Below are 24,299 nucleotides of genomic sequence, written 5' to 3' on the forward strand. Positions count from 1 at the left end.
AAGAGGCTAATCCCATGACCCCCTCATCTGTCATTGTGCTCAGATGCCAGACATCCCTGAGTTGGGGCTCACTGGCATTGGAAACGAAATTATATTTCATTATGTTTCTCAAAGCAATCAGATTTATATGTCAGTTTCATAAAAAAAATAAAATTTGTAACTTAACTCTTCCTTTCAGTAGGGTCGGCCGCCGTTGCCCAGACATACAATAATACTTAATAAATAACGTAAGCATAGCTGCTCAGCATTTTCCAGAGTTTCGGGAGTCTCAACCTCCCCCAAATGGGGAGCCCTACCGCTCCTTGGGATGGTCACGTCACATTGATACACCGCTAGACACACACTATGGTTGCATCAACCTTACTTTTCTTATTGAAAATAACTTGTAATTCAAATAAATAAAATCAATAGAAATTGATAACACTCCAATTTGTTATTAACATGATGTGTTTGCTTAAACATGTTTTCTTTGATGCTAAACACTCACCTTGTTCTCTTATACCTGTTCCAAGTCCTGGGAATATACCAGAAAGAACAGTTGGAAATGAGTCATACACCATCGACTCTACCTATGCAATTCTTACAGCTACATCCCTAGAAAATGGAGTTATTAAACATGACAAAGTGATATAGGACAAAAAGGAGAAAGAGGCAACCTTAGTAGAAGTTAGTGTCCTCAGTGATGTTGGCTTAAACAGAATCGAAAGGGGGAAAAATAACAAAATACCAAAGTCTTCTGTACAACATGAAAAGAAACTGGAATTTTAGAAAGATCTCCATTCCAGTAATTATAGGAGCAACTGGACTCATTAAAAATAATTTTAAAAACTACCTGGCAAATACACCCTTTGAACTAAGTGTAAAAGAGATTCAAACAATTGCACTTAAATGAACAGCTAGAATCTTGAAAAGGTCTGTCGGTTGGAATGTAGGAGATAGCAAGTGAATGTCTGGCATCCGATAAGATGCCCCATCCCTTACTAAAACAAAATGATAAGAAAATTTGTAAAAACGTTATGCTTTTTAAGGAATGCCTTAGATGTATGTGCATTCGATAGTATGGTGTCATTAGCAAGTATAGCCATTTCAGATATGATTTCATCAGAGAAAATCAAACAAGTTTAATTATTTCTGTCCATTGTTTGAATAATCTTCACCAATTACTCATTTGTCTCTTTTAAATCGGCTAACATAAAACACAGGTCATCTAAACTTTTATGGTCTTAAAGTTAAATTCTTTAAACCATGTTTTGTTCCTTTTTTTTTTTCAGCTCAATAACAGAACTAGTATGAAGCAAAATCTTTAGGTGGATTAATGTATAAAGAAATATAAAATTTTCGTTTTATTTTCTGAACTTTATGAATAAATATTTTATACTTTACAGATAAAACTTGGTTTAGTAGAATTCGGAAATCTTTTAGAGGTGAGTTTTAAAAATGATGTGTCTTAAAATTACCTGAACAATAAACTATACAACTAAAATAATTTTATGTTTTGTTTCTTAATTGAAAGTACTTTATAAACTCTTCTAAAAATTGAATACAATCAGATGAAAAGATTATAATTTCAAAAGAAAAGATCATGTTATCAAAATTCACATGTAATAAAATTTGGAAATTTCTTTCCTTTATCTTTTGAACAAATATATTTTATATTTTACAAACAAGCATTAATTTATCAAAAAAAATGACTTGTTCAAGAGATCAGTTTTTTAATAGTGGATCATAAAATTACAAAGTATAAACTACACAACCAAAATCAGAAAGGAACAAATAGAAAATAATTACTCTTGTTCCTTAAATATTTGATTTTGTTTTTATTCTTTTCAATTAATTTTACAAAATTAAGGAAGCATTTTAGATGGTGTATTTTTTTCCATTTAAATTTTCTTTAATATTATATGTAATTTTAATTATTACTAGTAAGACCTGTGTAGAGTTAAATAAATTATCAAATGATAAGTCATTTTCTTTTAATTGATGGAATAATAAATAATTATCTAAATGTTTAAAATTTGAAATATAAATTCTTTAAATAATAATATTTTTCTATTCTTTTTTCAGGTAAACCAAAATTAATAATCCCAGAAGCCGATTTAATGGGTATGATATTTCTTCTTTTTTTTTTTTTTTTTTTTTTTTTTTTTTGTTCAAAGTTCTTTTATGGTGAACAAGTTTATTTTTTTATTAATCACAATTTCCAACAGTTGTTCTAAACTGATAAGTTGGGATGTTTCAATTTGGGAATATAACAAATAGTTCAATATATAACCAAATGATAAATCATTTCCTTTTTTAATTGATAGATTAAAACTAATAATACCCTAAACAGTTAATATTTTAAAGGGAGATAATCATAAGATGAGAGTTGTCGGACTTTCAACACCCCACTTGCTCTTAGAATGTTATCGCTTTGTTTTTATTTATCTATTTATTTTTATTCTTATTTTTAAATGTGTAAGAGCATCATATCGGTAAATGAATTTAAAGACTGAATAAAAGTTTTTTAAATTTTTCTAGTTTTGCTCGAATTAAAGGTTTTTTCATGATGTCATCTATCATATCTGTTGTAGGACAATAAATTTTCGGCAGGATTGCAGTTTACAGGGAAATCAAGGGACGCAACTCCTGCCAAACTAAAAAGGACGCAAACAGAATCACCGGGGGGCACCTGTTTCAATTTTTCTTTTTCTTGTTAATTTAAATGAACTGTTTGAATAAGTTATTTTTTTAACAAAGGAAGAACATAGAACTTTATAAAACAGTTATAAATCATTTTAAGAAAGAATTATTTTAATAACATAGAATTATTTGAAGAACATAGAATTTTATTAAACAGTTAATTTTTAAAACGAAAAACAGTTATGAATTATTTTAAGAAAGAATTATTTGAAGAACATAGAATTATTTTAAGAACATAGAACTTTATTAAACAGTTAATTCTTAAAACGAATACTGTTCGCGGATGCATCTGATGATTCGTGGAAAACATTCACCCTTCTCTCTTTTTCGCAATAAAAATTCCATCAGATGCAAGCTGAACATATTTTGTCGATTCCCGAACTTTCGTATATGTTTTTTGGCGTGTGACCATAGTCCTTCAATAGTCTGTGTGTGCACTGAAGGGTCCAACGGATCAACGAAGTTGTCTTCGTGGACGACAGAGTCGTGCTCATAAATTCCTTGAGTGAGTCGATCAAGTCCTTGGTAAGCCGCCCAACCGTCAGAAATAATTCTTGTTCCTGGCAGGCACCATGAATTTATGATTGGAAACAGGGTATCTCGATCCCTATTTTCCACTATTGCGAAATTGCACAAATTCGAGCCTCTTTCTACTGCGCCAAAAAGCCAAACGCCCTTCCTCACACGTCCCCTATTATACTTTCGTCGGAAAAAATATGACTCATCCACCTCCACTTCTTTAGGTGTCGAATGTTCGTCTCTCCCACCTAACATGATGGGATGGTCCAGCATGTCCTGTTCACAGACTTCTCTTATGAATGACATCCAATCTACGATTGTATGGTTACTCACACTTGCTTCCTGTTTAATTTTAATCTGCGGCATCTCCATGCTCCAACTGAGCAAAATAACTAAAATCTGCTTTATTGTCAGATGACTTCTCTGTAAGAAGGAACCCATCCTTGACAAACCGCCCTTCTTACAGACAGGACACTTCCACGCAAAACCATCCCCTTTGGCTCCGTTTTTATAGAGAATTCGATCTCTCTCCCACGAGCTGCAGAAACTCCTATTCGGTATAAGTCCCAATGAGGCCGCTGTTTGTAACTGTACCTCGTTATTTGGTGGCAGCAAATTATACAAATGCTCATAGGTCCACTTCTGCTCTTCCACTTCAGTCGTAGACATAACGTGGTCAACGATAGTAGTTCTCATTTTGGTAAAAAAATAAAAACGTAAAGAATAAAAGTATAATAAAAGATTGTAAAAACAAAAAATTAAAGAAGAAAATAATTTAGAAGTAAAACGAATAAAAAACAAAGGAATTAGAAAGAAGTGAACTATTCAAAAGAAATCTTAAAACTTGTTATATTATTCCACGTGTAGTAGGTTCGGTTAAAATTCGTAATTTAAAAATTGAAACAGGTGCCCCCCGGTGATTCTGTTTGCGTCCTTTTTAGTTTGGCAGGAGTTGCGTCCCTTGATTTCCCTGTAAACTGCAATCCTGCCAAATTTTCTTTATACTCTTGTTATTTAGGATGTCCCTGATAAAATGGTATTTTATATCTATATGCTTACACCTTTGTCGGTGTACAGGGTCCTTGGAAAGTGTTATAGCACTTTGATTGTCCTCAAATATCTTAATAGGGGCATATTTTTGATATGGGTCCATTTTGAGTAGCTAGGTGAGATATATTCTTGGGTGGTCTTTGCTAATGTCACATATTTAGCTTCGCATGGGGATAGCACTACCGTGGGTTGTCTTCTTGATTTGAAGGGCTGTGGTTATTTTCAACGAGCTTGTTTCAATTTAACTTTGCTGAACTGAAAGTAGTTGATCAACTCTGACGTTCTTTTGTGGGTGAAGTTTTGACTGGAAACTTTATTTTCTTTCAAAATAACCATCACTCCATTTTTAGTAGCGGTTTTTATAGAAAATATTTCCTGTGGGTAGGTGGGTATAAGTAACATACTTTTTAGGGTAACTGTGATGCAGTTTCCATTCATGTCTAGTAGGCATCTTTTTAGTGCTATACCGCTGGTTTTCATTCCATCCACTAACTCCATATAGTGGTTTTCTGGCCAGAATGTGGAGTCGAAATTTTTTAATTTCTTTTCATCTCTAACGATGTGAGAGGTTGCTCCGGCATTGCTTAGTAAGTCCATGGGTGATATCATCTTTCGTGAGTAGTAGTCCTCCGTTTTGAATGCAAATGTAGTTTCTTTGCTATCTGTCACTTTTTTCATGGTATCCTTTCATTTATATCAGCAGTAGTTACACCAAGTTTTTTGAATATATGTCCCTTTCCACCACATGTGAAACACAAGGTGTCTTGCTCATCGCGGCTATCATTTCTTATAGTAGTTCTCAAAAAAGAAATCAATTTCATGTCATCACTACTCGACTGGTCTTTGTGTTCCAATGTCTTTTCGAAGCTGTGAAGTTCGATTTTAAATCTCGAGAATATTAGTTCTTTGTTGCTATGGATTACATAAATAGAAAAAGGGTTGAACTGACGCTTTTATCCACATTCTTTTTGAGAGATATCAGTTGGGTATATAAAGAAACAATTCTCGTCTTTCCTTTTCCTGCATAGTGTTTGCGTAATATTCTTAGGGCTTTTCTTCCGTTATCTGCAAATTCTCTAATTATCAGGCATAGGTTTTTGTCGTCCAGAAACTGTACGTGTTTAGCATAAGTTTTCTCATTTCTCTCATTTTCATGTCCATCTCTAACAGGGTTTACACCTAAAATGGCGTCTTTTAGACCGAGTGTACGAAGATGGCCTAAGAATTTAAATTTCCAAATTTTGTATTTTGCTTCATCTTCATTGAATAATAATCTGCTCCAGTGGTTTCTACTGTCTCTATTGGGCGCATAATTTGTTGAGAATTGCATCGTGAGTGGAAGAACTTAAAAACAAGCAGAAATTCTAAGGAGGAAAAATAGCATGTGTGGACGGCCACCAGATTGCACAGGGGATCACCACATTTTTCAACACATCCAGTTACACTTTGGTGTTGACTTTCAAGCCGACTTTGAAGATGTAAGGTGGCATGATGTGACCCTCACTTGAAACCACACCAAAGGTCATAACCATGGCCAGACCTTTGTTTTCATCACCTTGAACATGTTCCTCTTATTTGTAGCAATCCAGTGATGAATTTTGAGGTAGCTGGCAATGGTCCAGTTGTCATAACTTAGATCAGTAAAGAGCATAAGTTGTACAGCGGTGCATCTGCAACACGATCAACTGGTCACTGGTGTATGACCGACAGCCGTGTTATACTAAATGTCTTAGAAGTGGTCGCATGAAAACATGACAATGGGCCAGTCATTAGGGTCTGTAAGAAGAAAAGTATACCTGAGATGTTGGATATGGCTGTGTGGCTCCTTCTTCTAGGAAACATCTTGACCTTCGGGTTGGAATCTTCCTTTTCCTCATGGCCGCCTCGTTCTTCAATGAAGGCATTTATGGCAGACACAAAAAACGACATGTGACACAATTGTAATATATATTGTATGATCTTAACTATTTATTTTACAAAAAATATATTACAATACAATATACACATAATAATTAATTTTTACAATTAAACATAGGCAATTTACAGAGAGACAGAAATATGAGTGCTCACCTCATGATGGCCTGGGCAGAAAAAGAGAGAGAGCTAGAAAGGGAATTATGGGAATGCATTTTTTTATATGTCTACGCCCATGGTCAAATCGCCACTCGGCCATGCTGTAGAGTGTGTTAGAAACCGTGGCACTGAGAAATAATGCCACACATCTCCAATCTCACTTGTTGACCATTGTGTCACTTTCAGACATGATAGAAGGTCCTTATCGCTAGTAGATGGTCTGCAATAAAAAAAGAAAACTGATTTCTATCAAATGGAAATAAAATTATGTCGTCTTTTCTAGGGTGACAATTTTATCATTCCACCCTGTATATAAAATGATAAATAAACTGATTGCCCTCCTGGAAATTCAGACACTTCTTATATGAATCTTTTATACTTAACACAAACATCAATTCTCAGAATGTTTTACAAAACCATTCTGCATTTTTAAAACATTTTACCAAAATATTACATTTATTCCCAGATTTCTGCCTTTCCCAAAAACTTCTCCAAAACAGAAGGTAGCAACAATATTCATCTTCCATACATTATCTATTACCACCACTCAACACTGGGATATACGGCATAATCATGTTGACACATTGGTTCTTGTTAGATCAGCAAAGTTAAGCAATGTTGACTCTGGTTAATATCAGATGTATGACTATGTAAGAATACCAAATGCTGCATGTATTAGGTTAGTACAAAAATAATATTTTTTGACGTTCAACTTCAAAAGATCATAATTCCTTGCATAATAAACTTTATTAATTGAAATAAGAACCATTAGAATTGACACATTTTTGCCAACAAGAAACAAGTTTATTGATTTCATTAGCATAGAAATCCGGAGTTCTGGAAGTGATGAAGTCATTGAAGGCCGATTCAGCATCATCCCGGCTTTTGAAGCATTTTTTGTGCAGGAAGTTGTCGAGATGCATGAAAAAGTGATAATTGGTGGGCAAGAGGTCTGGTGAACATGGCTTATGCAGGGTCAGTTGAGCACCATACAGCCGAGTGTTGTCAGGGAGGAGAATTGGTCACTTCATATTGACCAATCTCGACACATACGTTGAAGCTTCTGGTACATTTTGTCAATTTGTCAACAGTACTTCTCTGCCATAATCGTTTCGCCTGGATTCAAGAAGGTGTAATGGATGAGACTAGCCGCAGACCACCAAACAGTCAACATAACTTTTTTTTTAGTGCAATTCCGGCTTCGAGAAGTGTTGTGGAGCTTCTCCAGCATGCAACCACTGTGCCGAAACGTTGTCGTTGTCATAGAGGATCCACTTCTCATCACATCACAATCCGCTCAAGAAATGGGTTGTTTTTGTTGCGCCGAAGGAGCATAGAAGAAATCTCAAAATGAGGATTTTTTTATTATCGTTCAATACATGCGGCACCCATTTATGCAACCTTTTTTGACTTCCGTATTTGCTTTAAATGGCGAACGACTGTTGAGTCGTTGACCTCGAGTTCAACAGCAACTTTGTGTGGTTTTGTGAGGATTGGCTTCAAGTAAGGCTTTCAAATGTTCGTTATCAACCGCAGTTGGCTGACCACGACCATCTTAATCTTCGAGGCTCTTGTCACCATTGTGAAATTTTTTGAACCATTATTGTGCCACACGTTCGTAAATGATTTCTGGGCCAAACACATCATTGATATCACGAACTATCAGTCTAGTTTGAACTGGAACAAGAAAATCATGCAGATTTTAATTTTTTCAATGCTGTCAAAAAGCCTGCAAAGAAATAAATGAAGAGATTGAAAACAGTAACGAATAACACAATATGATAGAGCGAAAAACGCGCTTCTAAATTATATATAACATGGCTATATATATCAATGAATTAATTCAGAAATCATATATAAAAGTAACATATGTAAGAAAACGATATTGTTTTGCACCAACCTAATAGAACGATGATGACAAGAACAAACCTAACTTCATCATCTCCCCTGGGAACAGCTTGTGAATTTCATGCTCTCATAAAACTTCCTCCTTTGGAGGAAGCAGGTTTCACCCGCCTAGGGTAAGTGCTGCTTCGGTTTTGGTGGGAGGGATAAATACTGGGAGAATTGTTTACATAAGGGAAAATATTTTAGAACACCAGTACATTCCATAATTCTGGCATTCCTATTCTTCAATTCTGACTGTTTGATAATTACATGTTCTGCATAGCAGCATTCAATTCAGACAAACACGTTCATCGTGCATACCATATATAGCTTTTAAATTAATTCAAATGCTACATTTTCACACTCACTTCTTTAAATAACACAAACAGCTAATATTTTCGTCATTTGACAGATATGACGTGTGGTAACTCATGCTCTTGCAATAAAATTTAAAGTTTTATTATTACAATGGCTGAATGTTTTGTATGAAACTGTCACATTTCATAAAAAAACAGTCCCTTCTTTTGAAATATTACAAAAGCAGTTTTACTTTGTTTTGCGATGTTTGTTTTTTTTTAAATACTTGCGTCAATCAAGATATTTTTTTAAAAAATGTTTACAACGAAATCCATAAATATGTTCCAACTACAATAAGTATTCTAATTAAAAATACCAGTTTGCATTATTTGCATATCAGTAACAACTGTTATATTTCTTCTCTATCTCTATACATAATAAAATAGGTGCAATTTTTTCCTCTGGAAAAAAACTTGTAGGTTTGCAATCACAGAGGGTACATATAAATTCATTATGATCAAACTACTAGCTACTATCTTATGTACGTTTTGCACATATTTGCAGTCACATTCATCTGTTATAAGAAAATCTTATATTGATTTCTAAGAATGTTACAGTGTCTTACATAGCAGAGGTAGCAAAACTTTTTCTCCCTAATTATTTTCTACTAACACTCTCCCATTCTACATTGTCAGTAAATTTTATTACTTCACCATCTGTATTTAAGTCATCAACAGATACATTTTACATTAGCTTTTTCGTTTTTAATTCGTGAAATAATGAGGACTCCCTTAGAAAAATCTGTTTAATCCTATTGGCTTGCATTCCTCAGACTAAGGGAATTTTGGTTTTGGATATTTTTTGAAAGGTTAAAAACAAAATAAGATGGAGTCAACAGAACAGACATGCAACATCGATTATCAGATTTTTTACATCACAAAATCTCTTACAGGATGCTTATCTGACACGCTATTGGACATCTTTGTCTTCTTCATTTTTTCATCTTCCTCTTTTATGCATTTTTTTATGGGATGGTTAAGGGACACACTATTTTATTCTTTTTTTTTCTGTCTTTTACATCTTCTTCATATTTTTATTTTCCGTTGTATGGTTTGTCATATTTTTCATCTTCATCTTTTTTATATCCTTCATCATTTTCATCTTTGTTTTCTTCACTGCTCAGTCATTCTTCATCACCACCCGTATGTAAACACAGACACTGTTTTTTTTTTATCTGACTGGCACACCAGTGGCTTCCTATTATCTGTTTCTGTCATTTCTTTCTTTCTTATCCTTCTTCTTTTTATTTTTATTCATACATAAAACTAAGAGACACTTTCACAGTATTGGTTAAATAAAGGATTTTTCTCAAGTATAACTTTCGATTTTTCTCAAGTATAACTTTCGATTTTTCTCAAGTATAACTTTCGATTTGCTTCAAAATTTTTTTTTGCTTTTTTCAATGTGTATATGCATGATATACTTTCAGTGAGGTTTTCGTATACAGTATAAGTACAGTATGTAAAAAGTGGCACAATCCGTATTCTGCATACTTACAGAACACATGTTGTGATATAACATCTATACCAACATATCAAACTTCATCAGTCATGGCCGATGACTGTGACAAAATTTGTTAAGGCAGTCAGTACCCACAAGTAACTGCTTCAATACAGCAATAACTGACAGTACCTGCTAGGGCCATCAACTAACATCAGCTATCTAAAAAGATCACTATCCCCCAGTTACTGCAGATTACAGTAATAACCACCACTAGATGACAGTGCATGCTATTGGATGACAGTGATTGATACTGACCGCCATGCACCACAGTGACAGTTGTAAAGGCAAGTAATCGCCCTAAAACAACACTAATTGCCAAATATGACAGTCAGTGGATTCCGCTAGCTGCCATTGCTAGACAATGCAACACAAGGGAATCCGGATGCTTTCAATTTGAGTACAGTCACAAGTACCCCCAACTTTCTTGAGCTGAGAATGACTTCCGTTAGCAACCGCCACCATCTACCTGTGTTCTGTGTTCATATTTTTTTTTCACTGTTTATCAATAGTCAATAATTTGTGTGACTCACTTATGATAATGCACTGGATAATCAAAGGTTATTTCATTTTCAGAGGAATGGTAACCGTAGCTGTTCTGGCTTTGTGTTATATTTCCACCAGGCAACGCCAGTACATGGGTCCTGCTAGTTATGAATATAAAGATGCTGTCATGTTTACTTTGGCAACAGTCATTTTGTTTCGGTTCAAATTCTGTAGATATAAGCAAGCACACACACGCACGCACGCACGCACGCACGCACGCACACACACACACACACACACACACACACACACACACACACACATCTAAAGCAAAATATCCCAACTAGGTTACATGTTTGAAAATGGAAAAAAAGCACACATTTAAAAACAAAGATTATGTTTTATATAAACTAATTTCTGTTAAAATTATTTATTAAAAGAATAACACACATTCATTTGAAATTATTGAAAAATAATGAAAAATTAAATATGTCCTTCTTTAATTTGTTAAATACAGATCATTGTTGTTTTCGTCATCATCATCAGCAGTAGTTTAAGATCGGTTTTACATGCATTGCATGTATTTAATGACTTTTAGAAAATTTACTTCCAAACTTTAACCAGGTCTTTATTTATCTCACTCTCTCTTAAGTCAATCCATATCAGTTTTCATGTTTTTATTAGCCTACTGACCCTATTTGTTCAATTGTTCTACAACTACTAACCTAAAAATTCTCATTCATTCTTTTAATGTGATGATACCATTAAAGTGTGTAAACATCCCCTGTACTGTTCACATTTAATCTTCCTTTGAAATGATCACATCTAAATCTGTCTTAAAGACTCACATTACACATTGTAAGATTCTCATATCATTTCTTTCCATGCAATATATATCCTCAACCCTCACTGGCCAAGTTCCACTTTTATACATCATCACTTTTGTATACATGCTCTTCTTCATCGATATTGGTAATGCTTTGCTGGTTAGTAATGGTAGAAATACCTTGAACCTACTCCATCCACTCCTTATTCTTGTGGCCTTGTCAGTGGGGCATTAGAATAAGCCGACTGCCCCCCTGTAGAGGGTAAAAGTCCCTCAATGGGGGTCCTGGATATAACCTTAAACTATATCCAGTGGTGAGGCCCCAGCTTGTTGGCTTTGGGGAGTGTGGAGCCACCCTTTAATTACCATTGCTCCCAGGTCCACTCTGACCCGGAGTGGTAGTACCTGTTAGGGTCCCAACTATGGGTTAAATAGAAACCGACGTGAAAACAACAAATATATTCTATTAAAAAATTTTTTCTTCAAAATCTTTGGATTCGGCATTAAATAACCCGAAAAGGGTTGATATGCCATAAAACAAAAACCAACCAACCAACCAACCAACCTAACTCTTGCAGTCATGCTAGCATCTGCTCCACCATGTGCTCCAACAAATTTTCCAATTAACAAAACTTCTGAACATCTTAAATAATCTCACTATCTGAATATACTTCCACATCTGAGTTCTCTTCTGTCCTCATTGTCTTACATATTTTGCAAGAAACTGGTTATCATTTCTCAATCTACTTGTAATTCCACTGTACTTTTCATGAGCCCAATGCTTACAAGTACCACAGAAAATTGAAATGTATTTGACTACCTTTACACAAACTAAGAATTTCTCATCTTTCTGGGAACTTTCTGATGTTACAAGCACGGATTGTCACTTTGGTTTTGGTATCATTCCCTTTCAGGCTTTGATTTTAAATAGCATTCCTCCAAATTTTTAACTAACAAGTAGACTTTCCATCATTTCACATACAATGTCTCTCCCACTTTAACATTATAGCTGTCACAAATTTTATTTGTGTTCATCCAAAACAAGGCATATAGCTACTGAAATGTAAGGGGCTACTCTGATAGAGGCCAGATTTATGAAGGGTCAACCTAAGTGGGAAATTTGGCAGCAAGATGTTTGTTCATACTGCATTTAAATTTCTGCATATTGGTACAGTTATGGAAACAGGGAACACAGAGGAAATTCTAAGGTGACCCATCCAAGGAAAGAAACTATTAGAGTAGAAGATTTTCCAATATTTCCAGACCTCTACAATGAATCAGTAGGATTTTATTTATACACACTGCTTACTGAGCTCACTTACACACAAGTTCACACGTGTACTCTCACACTGACTAAACAAAGGCAAACACATATATACACGTTGTCTCCATAGGCTACTGAACCTACGCACTACAGTATACAGACTAAACAATTTCTTCTTTATTTGGATGTTCTGAGAAACACAAAATTTTTACTACTAATTCTTTATTTTAGTTGTTCTCATACAATGTAATAATAATTGATGTATATTTGTCATTCTTTCTTTTTGACATTGCCTTTGCTGCTACAATTCCATGCATATTAGGCAGAAGCATTGGGTTTTGATTAGTTTGATGAGTCTTTTTTTTTTTTTTTACATAGGCATCACCACTTATCAAGGCCAAGAGGCCACCCAAGGATAAGGGTTAAAGAGTGTATAGTAGACATTGGACAATATAGTAATCATTAGTAATGAAAATTTGGTAAATTTGATAACTTATATAGAACGGCTTATCAAGAACTTATTTACGTTAGACTTGAACACAACCATAATTGTAGTCAGCCGGAAAGCAGGAAAACGGAAGACAATTCCACAGGTGTGCAGTTCTAAGAAATAAGCTTTGTTCATGGAATCTACGTTTAGGTTTAGGCACAGATAAAGAGTGGGGGGGGGAATTATTGATAGTGTGTACAGCTAGACGAGTGTTTCTTGTGAAAGTTTGGCGAGGGGGGACCATAGATTGAAGCTCAGTTGAACACCTTCCATGAAAATAACGATACATCAGAGTCTGACATCACGGTGGTAATAGTTTGACCGAAGAAAAATGTTTTGTTCATTATTTTTTGTGTGGTAATTGAAAATACTTCGTGGACTCATAAATCAGAATCGTTTTATATGCAATTTTATCACTAGCAATACTTCTTTAAATGCCAGCTTAATAAATAATTGATAGTGGCTAAGTGGTTAATGACACCAACTGAAAACCTGAGTGTGCCAAGTTCATACCACAGAAACACTTTCATCAAACCGTACTTGGCCTTGTATCTAACCTGAAGAGGAGGTAAATAAAATAAGTAATCAAATGATAAATCATTTTCTCTTTGATTGAATAAAACTGTAAATAATTAGCCAAACATTTAAAATCTTAAATTTAAACTCTTAAACAATGTTTTTCTTTCTGTTCTTTTTCCAGTTAAATCACCCCATGAAATTAAAGAACTACTTCCTGAAAGAGCAGGTATATTTAATTTTTATTTTTTTATTTAAATTTTCTTGGATGTGATATGCAATTTTATTATTTGCAAGATTAGCATAAATGCTATTGGTAATTAAATAAAATATAGTAAAATAATTCTAATCCAAAAACTCTATTATTTTCTCAGCTAAATCTGGCAGTCAAATTACGAGCACAGTGTTTTAATGGTACAGTGTTGTTTTTTTAGTGTTTTTTCATTTGCCGAACAAGTTTAAACAATTATGCTAAACTGATACCTGGAAATATTGAAATATTAATAAAATTACCTTGATGTTAAGAAATAATCATCTTCTATTTAATTTATTGTGTATATAATAGACTTCACATCTATTTTTATATATTTATAAATTGCATAGACGTAGTGAATGGTGTATGACTTATTTTTAAAAGTTCTTTCTGGGATCTGGTACCAGAACTTGTTGCTACACTGAATATTCCATTTTTTTTTTTTTTACTGATGATCCAATTAGACACTATTGTGCCGCATTGTATAGTAGAACTGGATGTCAGGTGACTTACGCTCTACTTCTATGTGTTAGTACCTGTACTTGTCACTGCTCATACCAATCATCTTTTAAAATAAAACATTGGTCAGTAAGCCTTGATCTTGAGCAGTTATTATCATCTTATGCTGATCATAGTGGAGTGGTCCTCCTTTGAGCCTGTAAATAGAGATTTACTTATTTATATGCATGGTGACCCAACGTGATTGAATGATAATCAACGAAATCGCCTGCTCCTTCTTTCATCAGATTATTTCGATTATTCATTATCGATACTTATTAAAGACATTCTGATACAAAACCTATCTAAGAACACTGCCAGGCACATGAAGTTTCTTCATGTGAAATTTCATAAAAATTAGCCCAGCAGTTTCTGAGTCCATAGGGAATGAACTCAGACACACAAAGTTCCTTTTATATAATAGTAAAGATTCCTTGAATAGTTACAATAATTTAATTTCTCAATGTACATAAATTGATTGAAAGAAAAAAAAAATGATAGAAAATAATTAATTTTGTCTCAATGTAATAAAGAGTTAATAACAGAATTCTTTAATTGGATGGTAATTATTAAATTTATTCCATAGATTTAGCAATCATTTCCCGCAGTTCACTATGGAAACATATTAATACAATCATTGATAGATTCAAAATTTAAATAATCCTCTGCAGATTTAAGAAAAATCATAAATTTTAATCACTTAATGGATTTTTTTCTTCTTTTTAGGTGATTTCAGCAATTGCACTGAGCAGGAGCAGTCAAAAGGTACATTTCTTCTTTTCTGTTTTTTTTTTTTTTTTTTTCTTTTATGTGTTATAAAATTTTGGTAATTGAGCATAACATGGTAGCTTAACTTTCAAACATGTCATAAGAGAGCTCTCAATTGAGGTATGGAAGCACAAAATGGAAACAATACCTTCACTTTTTTCTCAAAACTTCTTATATATTTAGGCAAAATATTAACATAATTTGGGTTAGTAGATTTGTTTTTAAAATATTTATTAACAGAAACATGAAAAAATAATGAATGTGTCACAAAATATTGTTTTGAATTCTTAAACTATTTTTACTAATTTTTTTTTTTTTTATTTTTGGCTATTTAGATATTTTTTAAATATATTTGTCTACAGAAACATGCAAAAAACAATGAATATGTCGCTAAATTTTGTTTTGAATTCTTAAACGTTTTTATCAATTTTTATTTATTTTTGGCAAACTATTTAGATATTTTAAAAATATATTTACAGAAACATGAAAAAATGAATGTAAAAATGTAACTATATTGGAGAAAAAAAAGCAAATATGTGTGAAAAAAAATAAAAATTGATTGATAAAAAATTTTACAAATAATTTTAGAACTACAAACAATATTTCACTTTTCTATAAGTAAATATATCTTCAAAATATCTAGATAAATGAAACAAACACTTAAAAAAAAAACATTAAGTTGGAACACAATGCGGCACATTCATTGTTTATTTTATATTTCTGTAAATAAATATATTTTTTAAATATCTAAACAGTTTACCAAAATATATGAGATATTAACTTAAATAAACATAATTATTCTTTTTAAAAAGTGCGATAAGTAATAAAAAATAAGTAAGCATTTTTGGAGAAAAGCATAGGTATTGTTTCCATTTTGTACTCCCATATCAATTGAGGGATGTGAGCACCCTGTAACGACATGTTTGAAAGTTAAGCCACTGTGTTATTCTCAATTACCAAAATTTTATTCTTAGCAAGACCTATGTAAATGCTGTTGATAATTAAAGCATTAATAAATAATTGAATGATAAATCATTTCCTCTTTAATTCATTAAATAAAACTATAATCATCTGAACATTTAAAATCATAAATTCTTCAAACATTACTTTTATTCTTTCCAGCTAAATTAGAAATACAAAATAAGAAAAAGACTATAATAGTAAAAGACAAATTCACGCATTCACTAAACATATTGGTATTATACAGGGCTTTACATTCCGAGAGAAACAGTCGCATTTGCAAGTGACTTTTTCCAAGTGACAACTAGAAATAATAAAACACTTATCTTCTCACGATTCTGTTTTTGTTTTTCACCAACAATCTTCCAAAGCTTATTACTGCCTGAAAAATGATTTTTTCATCATTACTTTTTTTTAATAAAATGAGCAACATCAAATTATTCAAACAATAAAAGTTTTATGGAAAAAAAATATTCTTTATTTAACGAAGGCTGTTTTAAAAAAAAAACATCTGAAGAATTTCGAATGTCTATAGCTTCAGATCTCAACATGAAATTCGTTGCATGATTAGAATTACACTTATTTAAGAATAAAAAATGCAGAAAATTTTTTATGATGTATGTACTCATCATGGAACAAAGATATTATATTCCAAAAATCATGTTGGTTTGGCCTGAGAAAATATTTAGTTGTTAAATGTCAACTAAAGATAAATTTGTCTGTAGAGCCCTGTTATATTACTACCCTCCCCCCCTCCCCACAAAGGAGATTATGCCTGAAAGAATTACATCATGATCATAGAACAGATTCTACACAACAGCAATCCCTCAAAACGAAGGAGGTAATACTGTAACATAGTCAGGAACTACATATTGTAGACTCAGTCGCAAAGGAGATCAAGAATAGAAAAGAACTTCAACTCACTTGTTTCGTTGTACAACATTTATTTCATCACTGTTACGGCCGTGACGTCACCCACATTTTGAATGTGACCCTCACTTCTGATGTAATCTGAACATTATTCCCGTCTCTAACATGATCTCCTTTTCAAAGTCTTTATTTCACATCATTTCGCATGCATTACTGATGAATAAACATATACCACACTGCCCCCCCCCACCTAGTAAAAGGTAAACCCTGGGAGGATGATCTGATAGCAACAAAATAGACTACACTACTCCCTCACACCTGAATTGAGCATCAAAAGATAGTACATTAGTTTGATGTCGTATAGTAATCTGAATTGATCATTAAATTAATAGAAATAATAGCATAGTTACAGCTTCAGACAGATATCGAACTTCATTATTATTATATACAATACTAGTGGGGAGAAGCCCAGTGTTGCCTAATCATAAAATATGCTTAAATATGTTTTACTTTATCTAGATTTCAAATATATTAGAGTCAATTCTTTTTTTGAGTCACCACTTATCAAGCCCCAGAGGCCACTCAAGGATAAGGGTTAATGATTGTACAGTAGTATTTGGGACAATATCGTAGTAATTGCTAGTAGTGGAAATTGGTAAATTGGATTACTTAAGGGGACAGCTCATCAAGAATTTGTTTATATTGAATTTGAAGATGACCAAGTTATAGTCAGCTGGAAAGCAAGCAAATGGAAGAGAGTTCCACAGGCTGCAGTTCTAAGAAAGAAGCTTTGTTCATGGAATCTACGTTTAGGTTTAGGCACAGATAAAGAGTGGGGAAAATTATTGATAGTGGTTTCAACTAAACAAGTGTTTTTTGTGAAAGTCAGGCCAGGGGGAGGGGACCATAGATTGGAGTTCAGATGAGCAATTGCCATGAAAATAACGATAAAGCAGACATAGGCTCGCAACGTCTCTTCTGTGGGAAAGAGGTTGCATGAAAGAGAAAAGAGCATCCCCCACTAGACTATAAAGTCTACTTTGAACTTTGTCAAGGCAGGATGTCTTACTAGTAGTTTCTGCCCAGATGTAGCAACAGTACTCCATCCTTGAACATACCTGGCTCTTATACAGGTAGAGAATTGCATCAGCAATGAGATATCTACTGGAGCGGTAGAACGATCACACTATTTTCCCAGTAGCCTTGGCAACAGATTTGATGTACGTGCTCCATTTCAGATCAGAAGCTTGTCAAAACATGGAGCCTCCCCAAGATGAGAGCACTTCATTTCAATTGATGCCAGATGGGGATCAGAGCATTGATGATGTAAAGATAGAAGTTTGCTTTTAGATGCGTTCACGAGGTTGTCTCCTCAGCAACCGACAAGGCTAACATGCTTGCCAGTCGGTTTGCCTCAAACTCCACACTGGACCCTTCCAACCACCCCCTACCTGACTTTCCTATGCGGACAGACGCCACACTAGACGATCTGAAAACCACCCCTGCTCAGGTGCATGCTATCATAAAAAACCTTGACACCTCAAAAGCATGTGGACCCGATCTTATCCCAGCTGTGCTATTAAAAAAGTGCTCAGCCGAAGTAGCTCCAGTTCTCTCCAAACTCTACAACAAATGTCTTAATGAAGCTTGCTTTCCGGGCTGTTGGAAAACTGCTTCTGTTGTACCAGTATTCAAGAATTCTGGCGAAAGGACAGACCCATCAAATTATCGCCCCATTAGCCTCCTCCCACTTTTTGCCAAAATATTTGAGACCATAATTAACCATGCTCTAGTCCATCATCTTACAGATGCTAAACTACTGACTGACAAACAATATGGATTTAGACGAGCCCGTTCCACAGCAGACATCCTCACTGTGATCTCTGAACGTATATACCATTCACTGGACAAAGCGGGGGAAGGCAGAGCGGTAGCTCTAGATATATCTAAGGCTTTTGACAGGGTATGGCATGAGGGTCTTCTCAGTAAAATCAGATCATGCGGTATCACTGGTAGAATACTTAACATAATTAAATCCTTCTTAGATAAGAGAAAAATCCAGGTAGTCCTCGACGGTCGCACATCTAAACAATATGATATAAATGCGGGAGTGCCCCAGGGTTCTATCCTTGGACCTCTATTGTTCCTGATATTCATAAATGACCTCCCCGACAACATTGCCTCTGAGATGGGTATATATGCTGATGACACTACACTCTATGGCAGACACGACAGGAAGACGAATGAACACATTTCTAAAGAAATGGCAGAAACACTAGAGGAAGACCTCCAATCTGTAGTGGAATGGGGACAAAAGTGGTTGGTCGCATTCAATGCTGCCAAGACTAAACTAGTTTCATTCAATAAGTACAAGAAACCCTCTCTACCACCCATAGCAATGGCCAACGACTCTTTATCTGAGAGTCCATCTTTCAAACTCCTTGGCCTAACGTTCACAGGAAACATGAGTTGGAACAATTACATTGAAGGCATTGCCAGGGCCGCTGCAAGAAAGGTAGGCTCTCACTACCGTGCTAGAAAACTACTAACACCCGAAAGTATCCTGTACCTCTATAAGGCCACCATTCGCCCATGTATGGAGTATTGCTGCCACATCTGGGCTGGTGCATCTGCTACTAGTCTCTCGCTCCTTGACAAGGTTCAAAAGAGAGTCGCAAACCTGATAGGCCCTGAACTGGCATCTAAGCTTCAGCCTCTGTCCCATCGACGAAATGTTGCATCCCTCTGCCTTTTCTACAAGTATTTTAGTGGTGAATGCTCTGACGAACTGCAATCACTTGTGCCCCCACGACGCGAGCACCCTTGACAAACCCGACAGGCTACTAGATCCCACCCCTACACTGTAGAGGTCCCTAGATGTAAAAGATCTTTTTACTCCAATAGTTTCTTCCCCAGAACCGCAAGACTCTGGAATTCCATTCCAGGTCCCTGCTTCCCCAACAGTACTGACGTGCAGAAGTTCAAGTGTAACGTGAACCGACACCTTGCTGCCCAAATCCCTACATAGTACCCCAGTAGTTGTTGCCCCTGATAGTAGCCCCCTACACCAAAGTGGCAATTTGCCTTGTTTGGGGTGAAAATGTAATAAAAAAAAAAAAAAAAAAAAAAAACTAGCCACCTCTTTGCCCAGTGTACCACTTGCTCAAGATCAGAGGAGAGAGAATCAGAGAGAACTTGGTCATTTACGGCCTTTGATATTGTCATAAATGGTAGTGTTGTCAGTATAAATGTCTACGAATGGTCTTAGGATGTGATTTGGAAGATCATTGATGTAGATCAGGAAGAGAGTTGAGCCCAGGATGGATCCCTGAGGGACTCCAGCATTAATACTGTGAGATTCTGATTTCTGCCCATCAACCACTACTCTTATGAACCTATCAAAGAGATATGATTTAATAATATTATAGCTGGAGATCTTGTGAAGTAGACCTTTATGCCATACCCTGTCAAATGGCTTTGACATGTCAAGAGCAATTGCCCTAGAAAGGAAGTCTATCAAGAGATTCGCTAATCCTATAAGATATAACCGTTAACACATCTGCTGTAGATCTAGCAGAACGGAAACCATATTGCTTGTCACTAAGATGGTTATTTTTGTTGAGGTGGTTGACTTCTTCTTTATTCAACACAGATTCCAACAGCTTACTTACACAGGAGACTTATTGGTCTGTAGTGAGAGGGAGGTGACCGATCACCTGAATTCTTAAATACAGGGCATACTGATGAGGTTTTCCAGGGTGTTGGGAAGCAATTCTCCTTAAGACAACGTTTGAACAACTTTGTAAGTATGGGTGCTAGTTCTGGTTTACTGTTTTTCAGCACTATAATTAGAATGCCATTAAGGCTAGTTGCTTTACTGGAATCAAGGTTTTTGATTAGCTTGGTAACATTATGCACAGATATTTGTATGTTGCATAGCGTGTTTTCTGATACAGAAGGAAATACAGGGAGTTAGCGGCTTTGGTTGCATAGAGTAGAATTAGCTGCAAAGTTCTTAGCAAAGAGTTTGGATTTGTCTGATGCTGATGAGATTACCTTAGGTCCATTGATGATGGTTGGGATAGAGCACACTTTGCTATTTGCCAAAAGTGGTGGGAACCAAGCCGTTACTCAAAGCTACTTTGGACTTAACGGACTCAGGGTACAACTTTCTCGTGTTCTTTATTACTCTTTTACAGTGGTTGCTGGCAGTCTTGAAAGCGACTTTAGTTTCAGTACATCTATTACATTGAAAACAATGGAAAAAGTGATTTCTGTGTGCAATGGCAGCAACACATTCTGGAGAGAACCATGGCTGGCTGTTAGGTTTTTGTTGGAATTATTCAGTTTGCAAACCTAAATTGATAAAGAGTATGTAGGCTTTACCTATTGCCCAGCTTTCAAACTCGCTTGTTGTCTATTACCCAGGCACAGAGGTACGACCACAGGGAATCAGCAGAGATACTCAGTGCTTGGTCTTGTTTATTAAATAGGGTAATGAATGTCAACCACACTTCTGTTTTTTTCCCTTCTTCTAAAAGTGGGAATCTTAGTACAAGAGCCCTAACTCTTTGGTAGGGCTTAGAGTATCTGCTCTATCATCAGTTGTATAATATCAGGATAGTTGTAGTGTCATGTCGCACATGGAAATAGTGTGGCTTTCCCGAGGCCACAAATCCTGTAGATGAGAAGTCGGATTATGGTCTACATGTGTGTGTATATGTGTTATCATTTACATCCACTTTGTCCAACCCCTTTCACTCAAAAACTGAAACTATTAAATAAAATGACAGCCAAAACAAAAAATATTATCAAACCAGACACATGCTCAAAGATAATTAATTCACCTCCTTCCTTGAGGTTCGCATTTACAAATATCCATAGGCTTAAAACTAATCTAGACAATGGAGCATCATTTCTTCTAGCAAACTCCCCAGATATCTTAGCACTAAGTGAAACTAACCTATGCTCCTCCATCCCTTCTGGTTACCTCCACATTTGCCATAACAACTCAGACATATGCATGAGTTAGGGTCTATATTTGTAACACCCTCCTCTTTACTAGAATCAGATGACCAGTCTTTTATGTGCTTTAGACTAATTTTGCAACATAGCATTAACTACTTATTCCCTCGACCCAGGACTGTACTCTAATTAACCACGTCTCTGACAGCATAGATACAGCACTCTCTCTGGATACTAGTACCCAAGTACATGTATTTGGTGACTTTAATATCCACCACAGTGATTGACTTGGTTTCTCTAGTTATACAGACACAGCTGGCAGCGAGAGTTTTTCTATATTCCATCCCCTGACACAGACTGTTATGTTACCAACCTGCCTCCAAGATTGTCAATTTTAGATGTACTAAGGAATGCTGATCATCTTGTGATATTGTTAAACATCATCCTAAATTCTCAACCCCAAATTAAAGAGCTTTTGCTCAAAATTACAAGGTATTTCAAGAAGGCTGTTTGGGAAGCCATCAAGGATCACATCAGAGATGCCACATGGAGTAATAGCTTTTCTCTCCATAGCTCTTTTGAATTAATGTGGAACGACCCCTAAATTAAATTACTCAAGATATTTATTATGTAATCTTGGAATTTATAATAAAACTAAAATTTCATTAAAAGTTTTCAAGAAATTTTTCATTAAAACTGAATTTAAAATTAATATTGATGTTTTAATTTCTTTTAACAGATCCAGAACGGTATGAAGTGAATGATAAGATATTTGCTTTAAAAATTGGAAAAGAGTGGAAATCTGTAGCAAATATGCTTGAATTTACTCAAGCTGAAATTGATGAAATTGAACACTCTGAGACATTATTGCGTGATCGTAGTTTTGCTATGATAAAAAAGTATCGACAAAAAAAACCTTCAGGAAATAATGAACTTATAAAAAATTTGATTGCGATAAAACGATTTGACATCTTGAAACTAAAATGTATTTACAATGGAAGTTTGGGAAGTGAACAGGTGTAATATTTATGCATTAGTCTCTTCCAATTTGTATCTTATTTCCAGCGAAAATATTCATTTTTTATTAGCTGACTTGACACATGTTCCTACGATATAATGTGTAGGGGGGAAAAGAAGTTTAAGTGCCCCAAACAAAATAATAAAAAAAAGGAATAAAACAAAATGACACCTAATAGACACTGACACCGAAATAAGCGTAATCCCACTGCTGACCAAATAGAAGCCCAATCGTATCACTTGCAAGCAGCCAACAGTACTAAGATATCCACATTCAGGGATAAATCACTGACCATCAACATCAGCTTGAGGCGAACTTTCACATGGATTTTTACCATAGCCGACATAACAACGCACATAATAGGAGTGGATTCAACTTGTCTGTAGACATGACCAACCATACATTAACAGACAACCAAACGAAATTGGTGACCAGAGGAGTTTCCATTCGATACCAGTCAACAGGTATCAGCTCAGCCCTACCTGAGGACACATCTATCCGTCGATTACTCCAAAAATATCAGCAGCTGTCTCAGCCATTCAGGGACACGGACACGGTCAAGCATAGTGCTAAACACTACATTAAAACGACCAGACTTCATCCTCAGACATAAAAAACTGGATAAATATCAAATAGCAAAGGAAAAATTTCAGCACATGCTACAACAGGGAATCATCCGACCCTCAAAAAGCGCATTGTCTTCTCTCTTACACATGGTGCAGAAATCGAACAGTACATTCTGGCGCCCATGCGGCGATTTCAGAAGACTAAATGCACAAACTGCACCAGACAGATACCCAATTCTTCACATCCACGATTTTGCTATTGAATTACAGAACGCGACAACGTTTTCGAAGTTAGATTTAGTGAAGGCATACTTCCAAGTTCCCGTAGCAGAGGAGGATATCTGCAAAACAGCCTTGACCACACCATTTGGACTTTATGAATTCACTCGCATGCCCTTCAGAATTCGAAAAGCTCGTCAAACTTTCCAATTGTTTAATAGACAAGGTTTTCAGAGGATTGTTATTCATATTTGCACACGTGGATTGCTAGTAAAAACCTTGACGAACATAAACAGCACCTGGATCAAGCTTTCCAGAGATTATCTCCCTACAGAAAAATTCATCTTCAGCCAATCAAAAGTTAATGTCCTCGGACACATGATCGACAAAGACGGAATATCACTACTACCCAAAAAAGTGAGTGCCATCGCTAATTTTCCACAGCCCACATCTGTTTGACAAGTCCGTCGATTTATAGGGATAATCAACTACTACAGGCTATTCTTACCCAACTGCTCTGAAATTTTAATAT

General features: G+C 35.2%; 1 protein-coding gene across 5 annotated transcripts in view; it reads left to right on the forward strand.

The window, feature by feature from the left end:
- Positions 1-23,147, forward strand: part of LOC145277785 (uncharacterized) — a 138,273-nt gene extending 115,126 nt beyond the window's left edge. For 3 of the 5 annotated variants that reach the window (XM_080129545.1, XM_080129547.1, XM_080129546.1), the window contains exons 13-17: positions 1,386-1,424; positions 2,065-2,103; positions 13,835-13,879; positions 15,128-15,166; positions 22,704-23,147. In XM_080129545.1, coding sequence (XP_079985671.1) covers positions 1,386-1,424; positions 2,065-2,103; positions 13,835-13,879; positions 15,128-15,166; positions 22,704-22,987 — 446 coding nt within the window. In that variant the 3' untranslated portion in view covers positions 22,988-23,147. The remainder of the gene's footprint in view (positions 1-1,385; positions 1,425-2,064; positions 2,104-13,834; positions 13,880-15,127; positions 15,167-22,703) is intronic. The other 2 variants (XM_080129548.1, XM_080129549.1) reach the window with 1 other exon arrangement.
- Positions 23,148-24,299: the final 1,152 nt, after the last annotated feature.

This window comes from Euprymna scolopes, chromosome 6 (assembly GCF_053919585.1).
Source record: "Euprymna scolopes isolate OS-2025 chromosome 6, ASM5391958v1, whole genome shotgun sequence".
Lineage (NCBI taxonomy): Eukaryota > Metazoa > Mollusca > Cephalopoda > Sepiida > Sepiolidae > Euprymna > Euprymna scolopes.